At 40.3% G+C, this 13,120-nt stretch overlaps 1 protein-coding gene across 1 annotated transcript in view; it reads right to left on the reverse strand.

Moving 5' to 3' along the window:
- Positions 1-10,300, reverse strand: part of LOC118940988 (uncharacterized) — a 33,895-nt gene extending 23,595 nt beyond the window's left edge. Inside the window, exons 1-2 of the mRNA XM_090206661.1 lie at positions 9,904-10,300; positions 9,241-9,435 (exon numbers count right to left, since the gene is read on the reverse strand). Of these exons, the coding sequence (XP_090062787.1) occupies positions 9,241-9,435; positions 9,904-10,300 (592 nt within the window). The remainder of the gene's footprint in view (positions 1-9,240; positions 9,436-9,903) is intronic.
- Between the last annotated feature and the right edge of the window lie 2,820 nt (positions 10,301-13,120).

Here is a 13,120-nt window from a genome sequence, read left to right on the forward strand (position 1 = left end):
ACAGTAGACTAGGCAAAATGTAAAATTGCCCCCATGAAATGTCAAAATAAATATATTTGGAAATAATCCTATACATTGTACAGGAACATAATATGCAACGAATATGTACATCATTGCTCATTATTATAATTACATGATCTAAATGAATATGGTCTCGTCTTGCCTTTTTGGTTGTTAATATTTTGATTCAGGATTAATACACGGGTAGGCATGAAGTTAGCAATTTGTAAAAACTGAGTTAGAAACAAGAACACAGAATGAAATTGAGTGTACTACATACCCATGGTGATAAAAGTAGCTTTCAGTTTATGTGTCTTCATTTTGATACAGTTGTTTTCTGAATAGGAAGAAAAATATAAATGTTTTTGACAGGTCATATGAACCACTCTTAATGTACAACGGTGGATTCCATTCAATGTAATGTCTAACTTGATAAGGAAATATATGCACTTGAATACATTTAAGTGTGCCTGACCAAGAGGTGTGAATAATTCTGCATTCAAGACATCTCAGTGAATAAAAGTTTTCGATACTTTTTCATGGATTAACTTGTGTAGAATAGAATAAAAAAATAAGGCAACAAAATACGGAGGCTTTGCAATTGTGTGTAAACATGGATTTATACACCCTAGTGAAATTATGCAGTAAATCCAGATTAGCATTGTATTTTTTCCATGAGAAATCATCCATTTACTGCATCACTTCAATCATGTTACTTCATAAAAGAGGATAAGTCATTTCAAGTGTTCGAACAGTCTGCCAGCGACCAGCAGTTCACTCTGAATCCTACGTATACATATTCTGTGAAAGCAATAGGTGTAGTTCATCAAAAAGTTATGTCTTTTAAAAAAAATACAATACCTAATACATCAAATAATATAGTAAAACCCACATTAGTGTTGCATTTTTACAAGAGAAATCTGCCTTTTACTGCCTAAAAAGCATATGCTATAATACAGCTGACAAATCCAATTTCCATATTTTTTCAAAGGGAAAGATGATAAATTGAAGATGGGAGTCATGTTTATGTCATTCATTATGACAGCACAAGACATGGCTACATGTTATTGTATTCTTATAAAGAAGACAGGAGGATAAATAATTATATGTAATATTCTCTCACATATAGCAATACTGTAAGGCTAATTCATTATTTTGAAAGGATTGCACATCCATCCATCATGCGGATGAATGGACATCACTTACAGTGCCTTCAGAAAGTAGTCACACCTCTTTACTTTTTCCACATTTTGTTGTGTTACAGCCTGAATTTAAAATGGATTTTGTCACTGGCCTACACATAATACCCCATAATGCCAAATTGGAATTCTATTTTTAGGATTTTTTTACAAATTCATTAAAAATGAAAAGCTGTAAATTGCTTGAGTAAATAAGTATTCAACCTCTTTGTTATGCCAATCCTGAAATATGCTTTACAAGTCAAATAAGTTGCACGGACTCACTATGTGTGCAATAATAGTTTTTAACATGATTTTTGAATGCCTACTTCCTCTGTGTACCCCACACATACAATTATCTGTAAGGTCCCTCAGTCAAGCAGTGAATTTCAAATACAGATTAAACCACAAAGACTGGGAAGGTTTTCCTATGCCTTGCAAAGAAGGGCACTTATTGGTAAAAAACAAAAAAGCAGACATTGAATATCCTTTTTATCATGTTGACGTTTTAATTATACTTTGGATGGTGTATCAAAACACCCAGTCACTCAGTTGACGGAGAGGAGGGAAACCGCTCAGGGATATCACCATGAGGACAATGGAGACTTTAAAACAGCTAGAGAGTTTGTTGGCTGTGATAGGGAAAAACTGAGGCAGGATCAACAACAATGCAGATACTCCACAATACTAACCTAATTGACAGAGTGAAAAGAAGAAAGTCTGTATAGAATACAAATATTCCAAAGCAGGTATCCTGTATGCAACAAGGCACTAAAGTAATAATACAAAAAGATAATGTGGCAAAGCAATTCACTTTTTGTCCTGAATACTAATTGCTATGCGGGGGGCAAATCCAAAACAACACACTACTGAGTACCACTCTCCATATTTTCAAGCATAATGGTGGCTGCATCATGTTATGGGTATGCTTGTAATTGTTAAGGAATGGGGAGTTATTCAAGATTTTTTTAAATCGGACTGGAACTAAGCACAGGCAAAATCCTAGAGGGGGACCTGGTTCAGTCGACTTTCCACCAGATACTGGGAGATGAATTCACCTTTCATCAACACAATAATCTAAAACACAAGGCCAAATCTACAGTGGAGTTGCTTACCAAAGAGACAGTTAATGTTCCTGAGCCGCCAAGTTACAGTTTTGACTTAAATATACTTGGAAATGTATGGCAAGGCCTAAAAATGGTTGTCTAGCAATAATCAATAACTAATTGGACAGAGCTCGAATAATTTTCAAAAGAATAATCCAGGTGTGGAAAGCTCTTACAGACTTACCCAGAAAGGCTCAAAGCTGTAATCGCTGCCAAAGGTGCTTCTACAAAGTATTTACTCAGGGGTCTGAATGCTTATGTAAATGAGGCTATAACACAGCAAAGTGTGGAATAAGTCAAGGGGTATGAATACTTTTTGAATGCACTGTAAATCCTGTAACCATTACTTCATAAAAGAGAAAGTAATTACAAGTTTTCAAATCGTCTGCCAACAATTCACTCTGAATCCTATACATATTCAGTGGCAGAATAGAAGTTGTAGTTTAGCAAAAGTGTAAAGGTGTTCACATATAACACATACATATTAACCATAATCTTCATAGTTTCAATGTTTTTGCTTACATGATCAATGTTGGATTTTGATTTATAAGAACATTTTACCTTGTAATATTTGTTTGTATTTCTATGTTTTTTACTGTGAGCAAATATATGTTTGTTTTAAATCAAAGCTTGTCCATGTATATATTTCATTATACAGTAAATGTTATTACTTACCTACAGCAAACACTTCAATGCCAGCCACCTATTTCTGTAATTTCTCCAAATATCAATTCAGGAAGGTTTTGGTTAATAACAATAAACAATCACAATATCTAGCTTATATCTACTTTAAAATCTCATTATCTGTCTAGTTATGTTAGCCATTTCAAGCCTACAAGTGAACTGTTCATATGCATACTGTAATGCCAATGCATTTCTAGTTGCTATTTATATTACTATAGGGCTGGTTTGACGCCACAAGTTGTTTGTCTTTCAGGTGATGTAATATTTTCGCAGGCACAAAAGACAATAAGATAAAGATGATGAAAAAAGGGAGGGACAATGGATGGGACAATAGATGGGCAGAGGAATGCATGTGAATTGTATTTAGGTTAATAATGCTTTCATTTTTTCCCCAGGTACTGACGTGGTATGGAAAACTGGTTAGGTGTTCTGACAAAATGTTTGGGGAGAGACAAAAGATTGTCTGAAATAAGGGAGGGGAAAAAGAAGGCCAGGTCTATCTGTTTGAGAGTAAAATAGCAGTGTTGTTACCCCCAATTACTTAATGTATTGAAAATTGGTCCGGTGACAATATAAATGTTCTATAGCCAGAAACTTGCTTCATTGCAATTAATCGACTTAACTTTTGAGCCATTCATTTTATTTAGTCACAGGCCTACAGTAAGCAATCAGCTTTTTTCTATTTAACAGTCCACCACTCACATACCTGCTACTTCACATATCGTTTTACGTAACATATCTGTTTCTTTTGAAGGTAGATTCAGTTTATGAAACTCGAACAAAAAAGATGTTGAGAATCAATGTGATCAGCTGGTAACTATGATTGAGGGTCACAATGACCCCACATCGTGAGCCCAAAAATGGAGTAAATCATATTGGATTCCTGATTTCTGTTTTTATGGGGAGTTGGGCTTCACGAATGAATTAATACAAATAATATATTTGTATGGCAATTTTTTCCAGATGCTCAAATAATTTAACAATGATTACCTACACTGAAGAATGTTGACATCTAACCGTTCGTGTGTGCCTGCTGAAAAGCAAGGGGGGAAATGCATTAAAAAAAACAAAAGGAATTTCTGAACTTCAATTTTTTTGGTGTGCGACATACCCTTTATTTTTTGGACTTCACAGTTAATATATTTGGAGAAATTAATATAAATCTATATCTTGTGGCTGAATTATTTATTTATTTATTTAAAGACAGTATTTCAGTATTTCAGCAGTTTACCACTCAGAACTTGTCAACAGTCTCATAAGCAGGACAATTGTCACGTTCTGACCTTAGTTCCTTTGTTTTGTCTGTGTTTTAGTATGGTCAGGGCGTGAGTTGGGGTGAGCAGTTTATGTTTGTTTTTCTATGTGGGTTTTTGAGTTCGGCCTAGTATGGTTCTCAATCAGAGGCAGCTGTCAATTGTTGTCCCTGATTTAGAATCATACTTAAGTAGCCTGGGTTTCACTTTTGGTTTGTGGGTGTTTGTTTCCGTGTGAGTGTTTTGGGCCACACGGTACTGTTTCGTTTTGTTCACATCATTTATTGTTTTGTTCGAGTGTTCAGTTTGTTTATTAAAAAAGACATGAACACTTACCACGCTGCACCTTGGTCCTCACCTTCTTCCACCGACGACAACCCTTACAACAATGACCAATTTCTTTGCTGTAAATCAAAGGAAATGGAGAGTTGGACTGAGGAGGAGAAACAGGAAGGTGCTGAGGTTCTGTCCTCTGATGCTCACGCTGCTGCTCTTTGGACCAACTTTAGGCTCAGGAGTTGGTTTCTCTTGAACAGAAAGTTCCACTTGACGAAGATTGTCCTCTGTTGGTATGTTAATGTTAAACATTAACTCAACATGTCTAATTGTTACTGTCTCACGACATCTTGAGTAATAAGGACTGTTGCCCTGGATACATTTGTGTGCTTTTCAGTTATACACAAACAGAGGTTTTAGAGAGTAGGTTTATCTTCAAAGATGTGATTTTCACAGAGACAGTGCTGGGACAGTGCGGCTCAACAATGTGAAAAGCCCCTTATAGATTTTACAACTTTAGCCTGGCCAAAATTGGTTTCAGAATCTAATACAAATATAGAATATATACAGAATATACAGGATATTCCCTAAAACTTAACCAGTCAGGTGCATTTATAACCTTTATTTAAACTATTGTACTATCAAAATTGTGCAGATGCATTCCATTACACCTCTGTGAAGTAGATTATTTTCATAAAACGTCCATCCTGTTTATACGACGGATACTTGCCGTAAACTTAACTAACACATGTACTGGTAGAAGTGTATTCAGTTTAGAGAAAATCTATTGTCATCTTGCAGAGAGCAAAATCCCCAGTCAGAGCATGTTGGCAAGTAGTCTCGGTTGTCAGTGTTTTGACCAGTATTTTTTTGGCACACATCCCAACTAACAATTTGCATTGACCCAATCATAACAACTTATATTTATCAGATGTGAATTGTACAACTTACTCTTGCACTTAACATTCTTTGAACTGTGATTTCATGTTTCTGATGATTTATTGTTGTCTTGGGTGTTGCTGTCCACCAATAACTCCACTGTTCTCTGACAAGTCACACCCTAAACGATCATGGTTGTTTAAATACGGGTCTGGTTTGTCATTCGATGACACATCAGAAGATGGCATGTTTTTTTAAAGAGTTGTATTACTCTCTGACGTCTCCCTGACGTCCCGTATGACATTTAAAGGTGTTTGAGTTTCTTTTAGAATCTGTTCTATTGAACATACCTCTACATCCATAACAAGCAACATCCTCCTTGTTTTATGTTTGAATGCCATGGTACGACATGGTAAATGGTATTAGTGCTTAGTTTATATTGTCATTTAGTAGATGCTTTTATCGAAAGCAACATACAGTAGAGCATGCATACATTTTTGTGTGGCTGATTCCTGAGGGAACCAAACACACAACCCTGGCATTGCAAGCGCTGCACTCTACATAATGGCACATAATGGCCCTTTGAAAACTTTTAATGCTGGTTTTCATCAATTCAGACATGTAAGATTTTATTTTCAAAGTATTTGGACCGACTATACGGTGAGCTCAAAAGTATTGGGACAGTGAAAATGTTGTTGTTTTGGCTCTGTGCTCCAGCACTTTGGATTTCAAATGATACAATGACTATCAGGTTAGTGCAGATTGTCACCTTTACTTTGAGGGTATTATCATCCATATCATTTGAACCGTTTAGAAATTACAGCATTTTTGTACAGCCCCCCCCCCCCCCCCCCCTTTGGTTAGAATTGTAATAATTTTAGAAAAGTTAAATGTATATGTATGTTATACATTTGATACATTACTACATTTATAGCATGGTTACAGAGGAGTGCTCATCTTATGACTCCTTCTGATCGTGGACTTCAGGAAAAGGCAGAGGGAGTACCCCCCTATCCATATCAATGGGACCGCAGTCGAGAAGGTGGAAAGCTTCAATTTTCTCGGCATACACATTTTTATTTGATTTATTCCACCTTTCTTTAACCAGGTAGGCAAGTTGAGAACAAGTTCTCATTTACAACTGCGACATGGCCGAGATAAAGCAAAGCAGTTCGACACATACAATAACACAGAGTTACACATGGAATAAACAAACATACAGTCAATAATACAGTAGAAAAAACAAAAGTCTATATACAGTGACTGCAAATGAGGTAAGATAAGAGAGGTAAGGCAATGAATAGGCCATGGTAGCGAAGTATATATCAATTAAACACTGGAATGGTAGATGTGCAGAAGATTCATGTGCAAGTAGAGATACTGGGGTGCAAAGAAGCAAGACAAATAAATAAATACAGTATGGTGATGAGGTAATTGTATGGGCTGTTTACAGATGGGCTATGTACAGGTGCAGTGAACTGTGAGCTGCTCTTAAAGCTGGTGCTTAAAGCTAGTGAGGGAGATATGAGTCTCCAGCTTCAGTGATTTTTGCAGTTTGTTCCAGTCATTGGTAGCTGAGAACTGAAAGGAGAGATGGCCAAAGGAGGAATTGGCTTTGGGGGTGACCAGTGAGATATACCTGCTGGAGCTCTTGCTACGGGTGGGTGATGCTATGGTGACCAGTGAGCTGAGATAAGGCGGGGTTTTACCTAGTAGAGACTTGTAGATGATCGGGAGCCAGTGGGTTTGGCGACAAGTATGAAGCGAGGGCCAGCCAACGAGAGCATACAGGTCGCAGTGGTGGGTAGTATATGGGGCTTTGTTGACAAAACGGATGGCACTGTGATAGACTGCATCCAATTTGTTGAGTAGAGTGTTGGAGGCTATTTTATAGATGACATCGCCGAAGTCGAGGATACCACAAACCCTTGGGGTTCTCTATGGTGTAATAGGTCAGAGCGTGACTAGGGGGTGTTCTAGTCTTGAATTTCTATGTTGGTGTGAGTATGGTTCCCAATTGGAGGCTGCTGATGATCATATTTAGTGTGGTCCTTTTCCCACCTGCGTTTGTGGGATATTGTTTCGTTATGGTTTAGTGCTATGTGTGCTACGCACTTCACGTTAGTTTATTCTTTGTTGTTTTTTGAAGGTTCACTTTAATAAATACGTGGATCTCTACTTGGTCCGCTCATTATGTATACGACGAAAGTGACAGGCAGCATGAGTGAAGGATGCTTTGTTGCGAAATAGGAAGCCGATTCTAGATTTAATTTGGATTGGAGATGCTAATGTGAGTCTCGAAGGAGAGTTTACAGTCTAGCCAGACACTTAGGTATTTGTAGTTGTCCACATATTCAGAACAAATCAGAACCGTCCAGAGTAGTGATGCTGGACGGGCGGACAGGTGCAGGCAGTGATTGGTTGAAAAGCATGCATTTAGTTTTTCTTGCATTTAAGAGCAGTTGGAGGCCACGGAAGGAGAGTTGTATGGCATTGAAGCTTGTCTGGAGGTTACTTAACACAGTGTCCAAAGAAGGGCCAGAAGTATACAGAATGGTGTTGTCTGCGTAAAGCCGGATCAGAGAATCACCAGCAGCAAGAGCGATATCATTGATGTATCACTGACAAGTTGAAATGGTAAGCATTCACAAAGCCCTGACCTCAATCCTATAGAAAATTTGTGGGCAGAACTGAAAAAGCATGTGCGAGCAAGTAAGCTTACAAACCTGACTGTTACAACAGATTTGTCAGGAGGAAGGGACCAAAAGTATTGGGCGAAACGTTTGACCCAAGTTAAACAATTTAAAGGCAAAGCTACCAAATACTAATTGAGGATATGTAAACTTCTGACTCACTGGGAAAGCTAAAATAAATCATTCTCTCTACTATTATTCTGACATTTCACATTCTTAAATTAAAGTAGTGATCCTAACTGACCTAAGACAGGGAGTTTTTACTAGGATTAAATGTCAGGAATTGTGAAAAACTGAGTTTAAATGTATGTAAACCTCACACTTCAACTGTATGTGGCCAATAAAATGTCATTTGACCCCAGCACATAGGCTACACTTGTACATTAACATAACATTTTTCCATATAATTTGGGAGCATGTACCTGCAAATACATAAACAACACTGAAAACTTCAGAACAACTGAAAACCCACCAAGCAATCTGAGTAACATGAAATAACAGTTTCTCTTCACGAGGTGACTTGCCTCATTAGCAAAGAAAGTACAAGGCTAGTTAGCTACAGTAGCCTTTAGCATAACGCAACATACACATTTTGCAAATGTCCATACAATTGTAAATACGTGACACAACTCTGTAACACTATCATATAACATGTCAACATCGATAGTGATTATAAAACATAATAGTTTTCAAGTTAACATACATTAGATATAATTTTAAAAGTGAAAACACTTATCAGGTATGAAGGTAAGACTCAGATGCAGACGTCGAATTAAAAATGGTTTAATAATCCAACAAAGGCAGGCAATAGACAGGTCAAGGCAGGCAGGGGTCAGTAAACCAGAGGTGGGGCAACGGTACTGGACGGGAGGCAGGCTCAGGGTTAGGGGCAGGCAAAGTGGTCAAGCAGGCGGTTTCAGAGTCAGGGCAGGCAAGGGTCAAAACCAGGAGGGCGAGAAAAAGAGAGACTGGGAAAAGCAGGAGCTGAGACAGAAACGCTGGTTGACTTGACAAACTGGCAACAGAGAAAAATGAAAAAGTAGGTATAAATACACAGGGGATAATGGGAAGATAGGTGACATCTGGAGGGGGGGTGGAGTCAATCACAAAGACAGGTGAAACAGATCAGGGTGTGACATACCCCCACTAGGGGCGTCACCTGGCATCCTACCGGGGTGCCGGCGGTGGAAGTCGGCGATGAGGGCTGGGTCCAGGTTGTCTCTAGCCGGGACCCCGCACCTCTCCTCCGGGCCATAACCCTCCCAGTCAACCAGATACTGGAAACTGCTGCCTGTGGTCAAACACTCAGGAAACGTCTCACTGTGTACGCCGGATGGCCATCGATGACACGGGAGGAGAGGTGGGCCTGGAAACAGAAGACAAAGGACTGTGAGACACGGTTTTAACTCTAGACACAAGGAAAGTAGGGTGAATAAGGAGGGGTATCAAAAGACAAACAGCAGTTGGGCTAATGACTCTAGAGATGGGGAATGGGCCGATGTAACAGGGGGAAAGTTTACAGAACTCCACCAAGAGAGGCAGGTTCGGGTGGAGAGCCATACCTTCTGCCCGAGCCGATAGTGTGGAGCAGGGGTCCTGTGGCGATCCGCTTGACGCCTATACCTGGAAGTGGTCTTCAAAAGAGTGGGCTGGGCTCTCTTCCAGGTATGGCGACAGTGGGGGATGAACATTTGGCCAAAGGGATTGCTGACCACCTCCTCTTGCTCGGGGAAGAGAAGAGGCTGGTATCCCAGGGCACACTCGAAGGGCGAGAGACCCGTGGCAGAGCAAGGAAGTGTGTGGCGAGCTTACTCATCCCATATCAGTTGCTGACTCCAGGTGGTAGGGTTGGCAGAGGCTAGGTAGCGAAAGGTTCTCTCCAAGTCCTGGTTGGCTTGCTCCGACTGGCCGTTGGACTGTGGGTGGACTCCGGAGGACAGACTGGCCAACGACCCAATGAGTGTGCAGAACGCCTTCCAGAACCGGGACGAGAACCGCAGACCCGGTCGGAGACCATGTCCACCACGATTCCTTGGATCCGGAAGACGTGCTGCACCATAAACTGGGCTGTCTCCTAGGCCGAGGATAGTTTGGAAAGAGGAATGTGGGCGGCTTTTGATAAACTGATCGACCACACTCAGGAATGCAGTGTTGCCCTCAGAAAGGTGGAGACCCGTGAAGAAATCCAGGGATATATGGGACGGTGAGGGACAGGCAGTTGTTGAAGACATGCATGAGCTTGCCGAGGAATCTGGTTCTGTGCACAGACTGTGCAGGCGGCGACAAAAGCAACAACATCCGGAACCATAGTAGGCCACCAAAAGCGTTGTTGCACGAAGGCCAGGGTCTGAAGGAAGCCTGGAGGAATAGGCCCACTCCAGGACTGCGGAGCGGACAGCGTCAGGCACACATCCGAGACAGGGCAACCCGGCTTGACGTTCTCGGACCCTGGCCGGTAGAAGAAGTAAGTTGAACCGGGTAAACAGCATGGCCCATCTCGCTTAACTGAAGTTGAGGCTCTTGGCAGTAAAGGAGATACTCCAGGTTTTTGTGGTCGGTCCACACAACGAACAGATGTTCCGCCCTGTCTAGCTAGTGCCTCCATTCCTCCAATGCCAACTTTACCACGAGAAGCTCCCGATTCCCCACGTCGTAGTTCCTCTCCCTGGCATTGAGGTAGTGGGAGAAGAAGGTGCTGGGATGTAGCTTAAACCTGTTATGGCTGCAATCCCAATATCGGAATCGATATGACAACTACCAGTGAAAATAGAGGGCGCCAAATTCAAACCACAGAAATCTCATAATTACAATTCCTAAAACATACATGTGTCTTATAACATTTTAATGCTATTATCGTTGTTAATCCCACCAACGTGTCCGATATCAAATAGGCTTTTCAGCGAAAGCACTACAAACGATTGTTAGATCTCCACCAAACCACAATAAACACAGCCATTTTCCAGCAAAATATAGCATTCAGAAAAACCAGAAATAAAGATATAACCCTAACCCTAACCCTAACCCTAGCTCTACCCAGTTGTATAGGCTCGGGAAACAGTGCCTCGGCCGTCTTCGGTGACTCTCGAGGAAGGTCAGGAAACCTCGGATGCTCTCGGCAACGGGACCGTCAGGGATGTTGGGTTCACCTTGGGGTCATGATAGGGGCTGTACCAAATGTTTGATGTATTATAATAATTGATTATGCTTATGTTGTATTAATAGAAGGGGAACGGTTATACAACCCCTCCCCCTTACATGTATAGGGTCCTAGAGTACAGATGAACAATATATAAACATGCATTATAAGGTTTAAAGTTTTTCCACAGTACTTTTCTAGTCTCTGCTTCTTATAAAAAACGGTCTGAGATATGTGTGAGTTATGGCAGTCAAAACAGATCGTCTGTGAAAAAGCGCCTCAAATATAAAAATAAATAAATATGCATAGACACAGAACCCTGCAGGGGAGTGAAAGAGATAAAAGACTAGTCAGACATACCACTATAAATCAACTAGGGCAGTGAACATTTACTTCTGAGCCTTTAGATAACACTGGAACTAGTGTCTGTATAGCTGTGAATGAATGGGTTTGGTCTCATGAGTAGAAGGTAATGACGTAGGCAGTGACATCACTAGGGGTTGACTGCAAGCATAATAAAACAACTTGGACCCTTTCATATTCTGCAGAACTTACTCGGAAACATGCGTGCTATGTTCCCGTTGTCAATTTATGTCTGCAATTGCATTAATAAAGGTTTAATTGATTTACATAAAGATATTGTCTAATTGCTGATTTCACCAATGAGCCTATGATTGACAAGGAACAAGGAACGAACCCCAACATTTGGCGAGCTTGCCAGGAGTGAGTGTCCACCGTGGATGGAGGAGATTTCACACCATGGTGCCAGAGCTCCAAATTAAACAAGGTAAGCAGATACCTGTATAATCTAAGTCTGTAATTCATTGGCATTCACTGGTGTGGTTTCCCTCTAACAAGTAAGTGGCACCTCACTCACTATAAAATATATACATACGCTTTGAATATGACATAGTCGTATTGTAGACTGGAGAAAATACATAACGTGCTATTGGTGAAATGCATGATGCCAATATAGGATGAAAAGTGAATGATTGTTTTTTAAAATTTTTATTTGTATAGGTAATTCAGCGACAATTACCCAAATACTAGTTGGCAAAGGTGATTCAGCATTAATCATCTAATTTTATTTGTCGAGGTAATTAATAAAGGTTTGATTGATTTACATAAAGATATTGTCTAATTGCTGATTTCACCAATGAGCCTATGATTGACAAGGAACAAGGAATGAACCCCAACAGGCACTTCCGGGATGACTCGGAGGCGAGGTGGAATCCCTGGACTTGCGAGCGAAATGGAATTTCCTCTCCATCTGTCGTTCCCGCAATCGCCCATCGATGCAGATGGTCAAAGCGATGAGGGAGTCAAGACCCGTGGGTAACTCCTGAGCAGCAAGCTTGTCCTTAACCTCCTCCAAGACGCCATGAAGGAACATGTCGAACAGTGCTTCCTTGTTCCACGCACTCTCCGCTGCCAACGTGCGGAAATCCACTGCATAGTAGGCCACTGCGAGCTTTATATGTGAGTGTTGTATTGACCTGCTCCCTTATTAATAAGTGAATAAAGATTTAGATTAACTTCATATGCAGGGGCAGTATTGAGTAGCTTGGATGAAAAGGTGCCCATTGTAAATGGCCAGCTCCTCAGTCTCAGTTGCTAATATATGCATATTATTAGTATTGGATAGAAAACACTCTATAGGTTCCAAAACTGTCAAAATATTGTCTGTGAGTATAACATAACTGATATTGCAGGCAAAACCCTGAGAAAAATCAAAGCAGGAAGTGGCTTCTATTTTGAAAACTCCATGTTCCATAGCCTCCCTTTGCTCCATTTAAAGGGATATGAACCAGATTACTTTTCCTATCACTTCCTCAAGGTGTCAACAGTCTTCAGACATAGTTTCAGGATTTTATTTTGAAAAATGAGCCAGAACGATAACATCGCGTCAAGTGGT

This window comes from Oncorhynchus mykiss, chromosome 18 (assembly GCF_057628025.1).
Source record: "Oncorhynchus mykiss isolate SJ-2025 chromosome 18, ASM5762802v1, whole genome shotgun sequence".
Taxonomy (NCBI): Eukaryota; Metazoa; Chordata; class Actinopteri; order Salmoniformes; family Salmonidae; genus Oncorhynchus; species Oncorhynchus mykiss.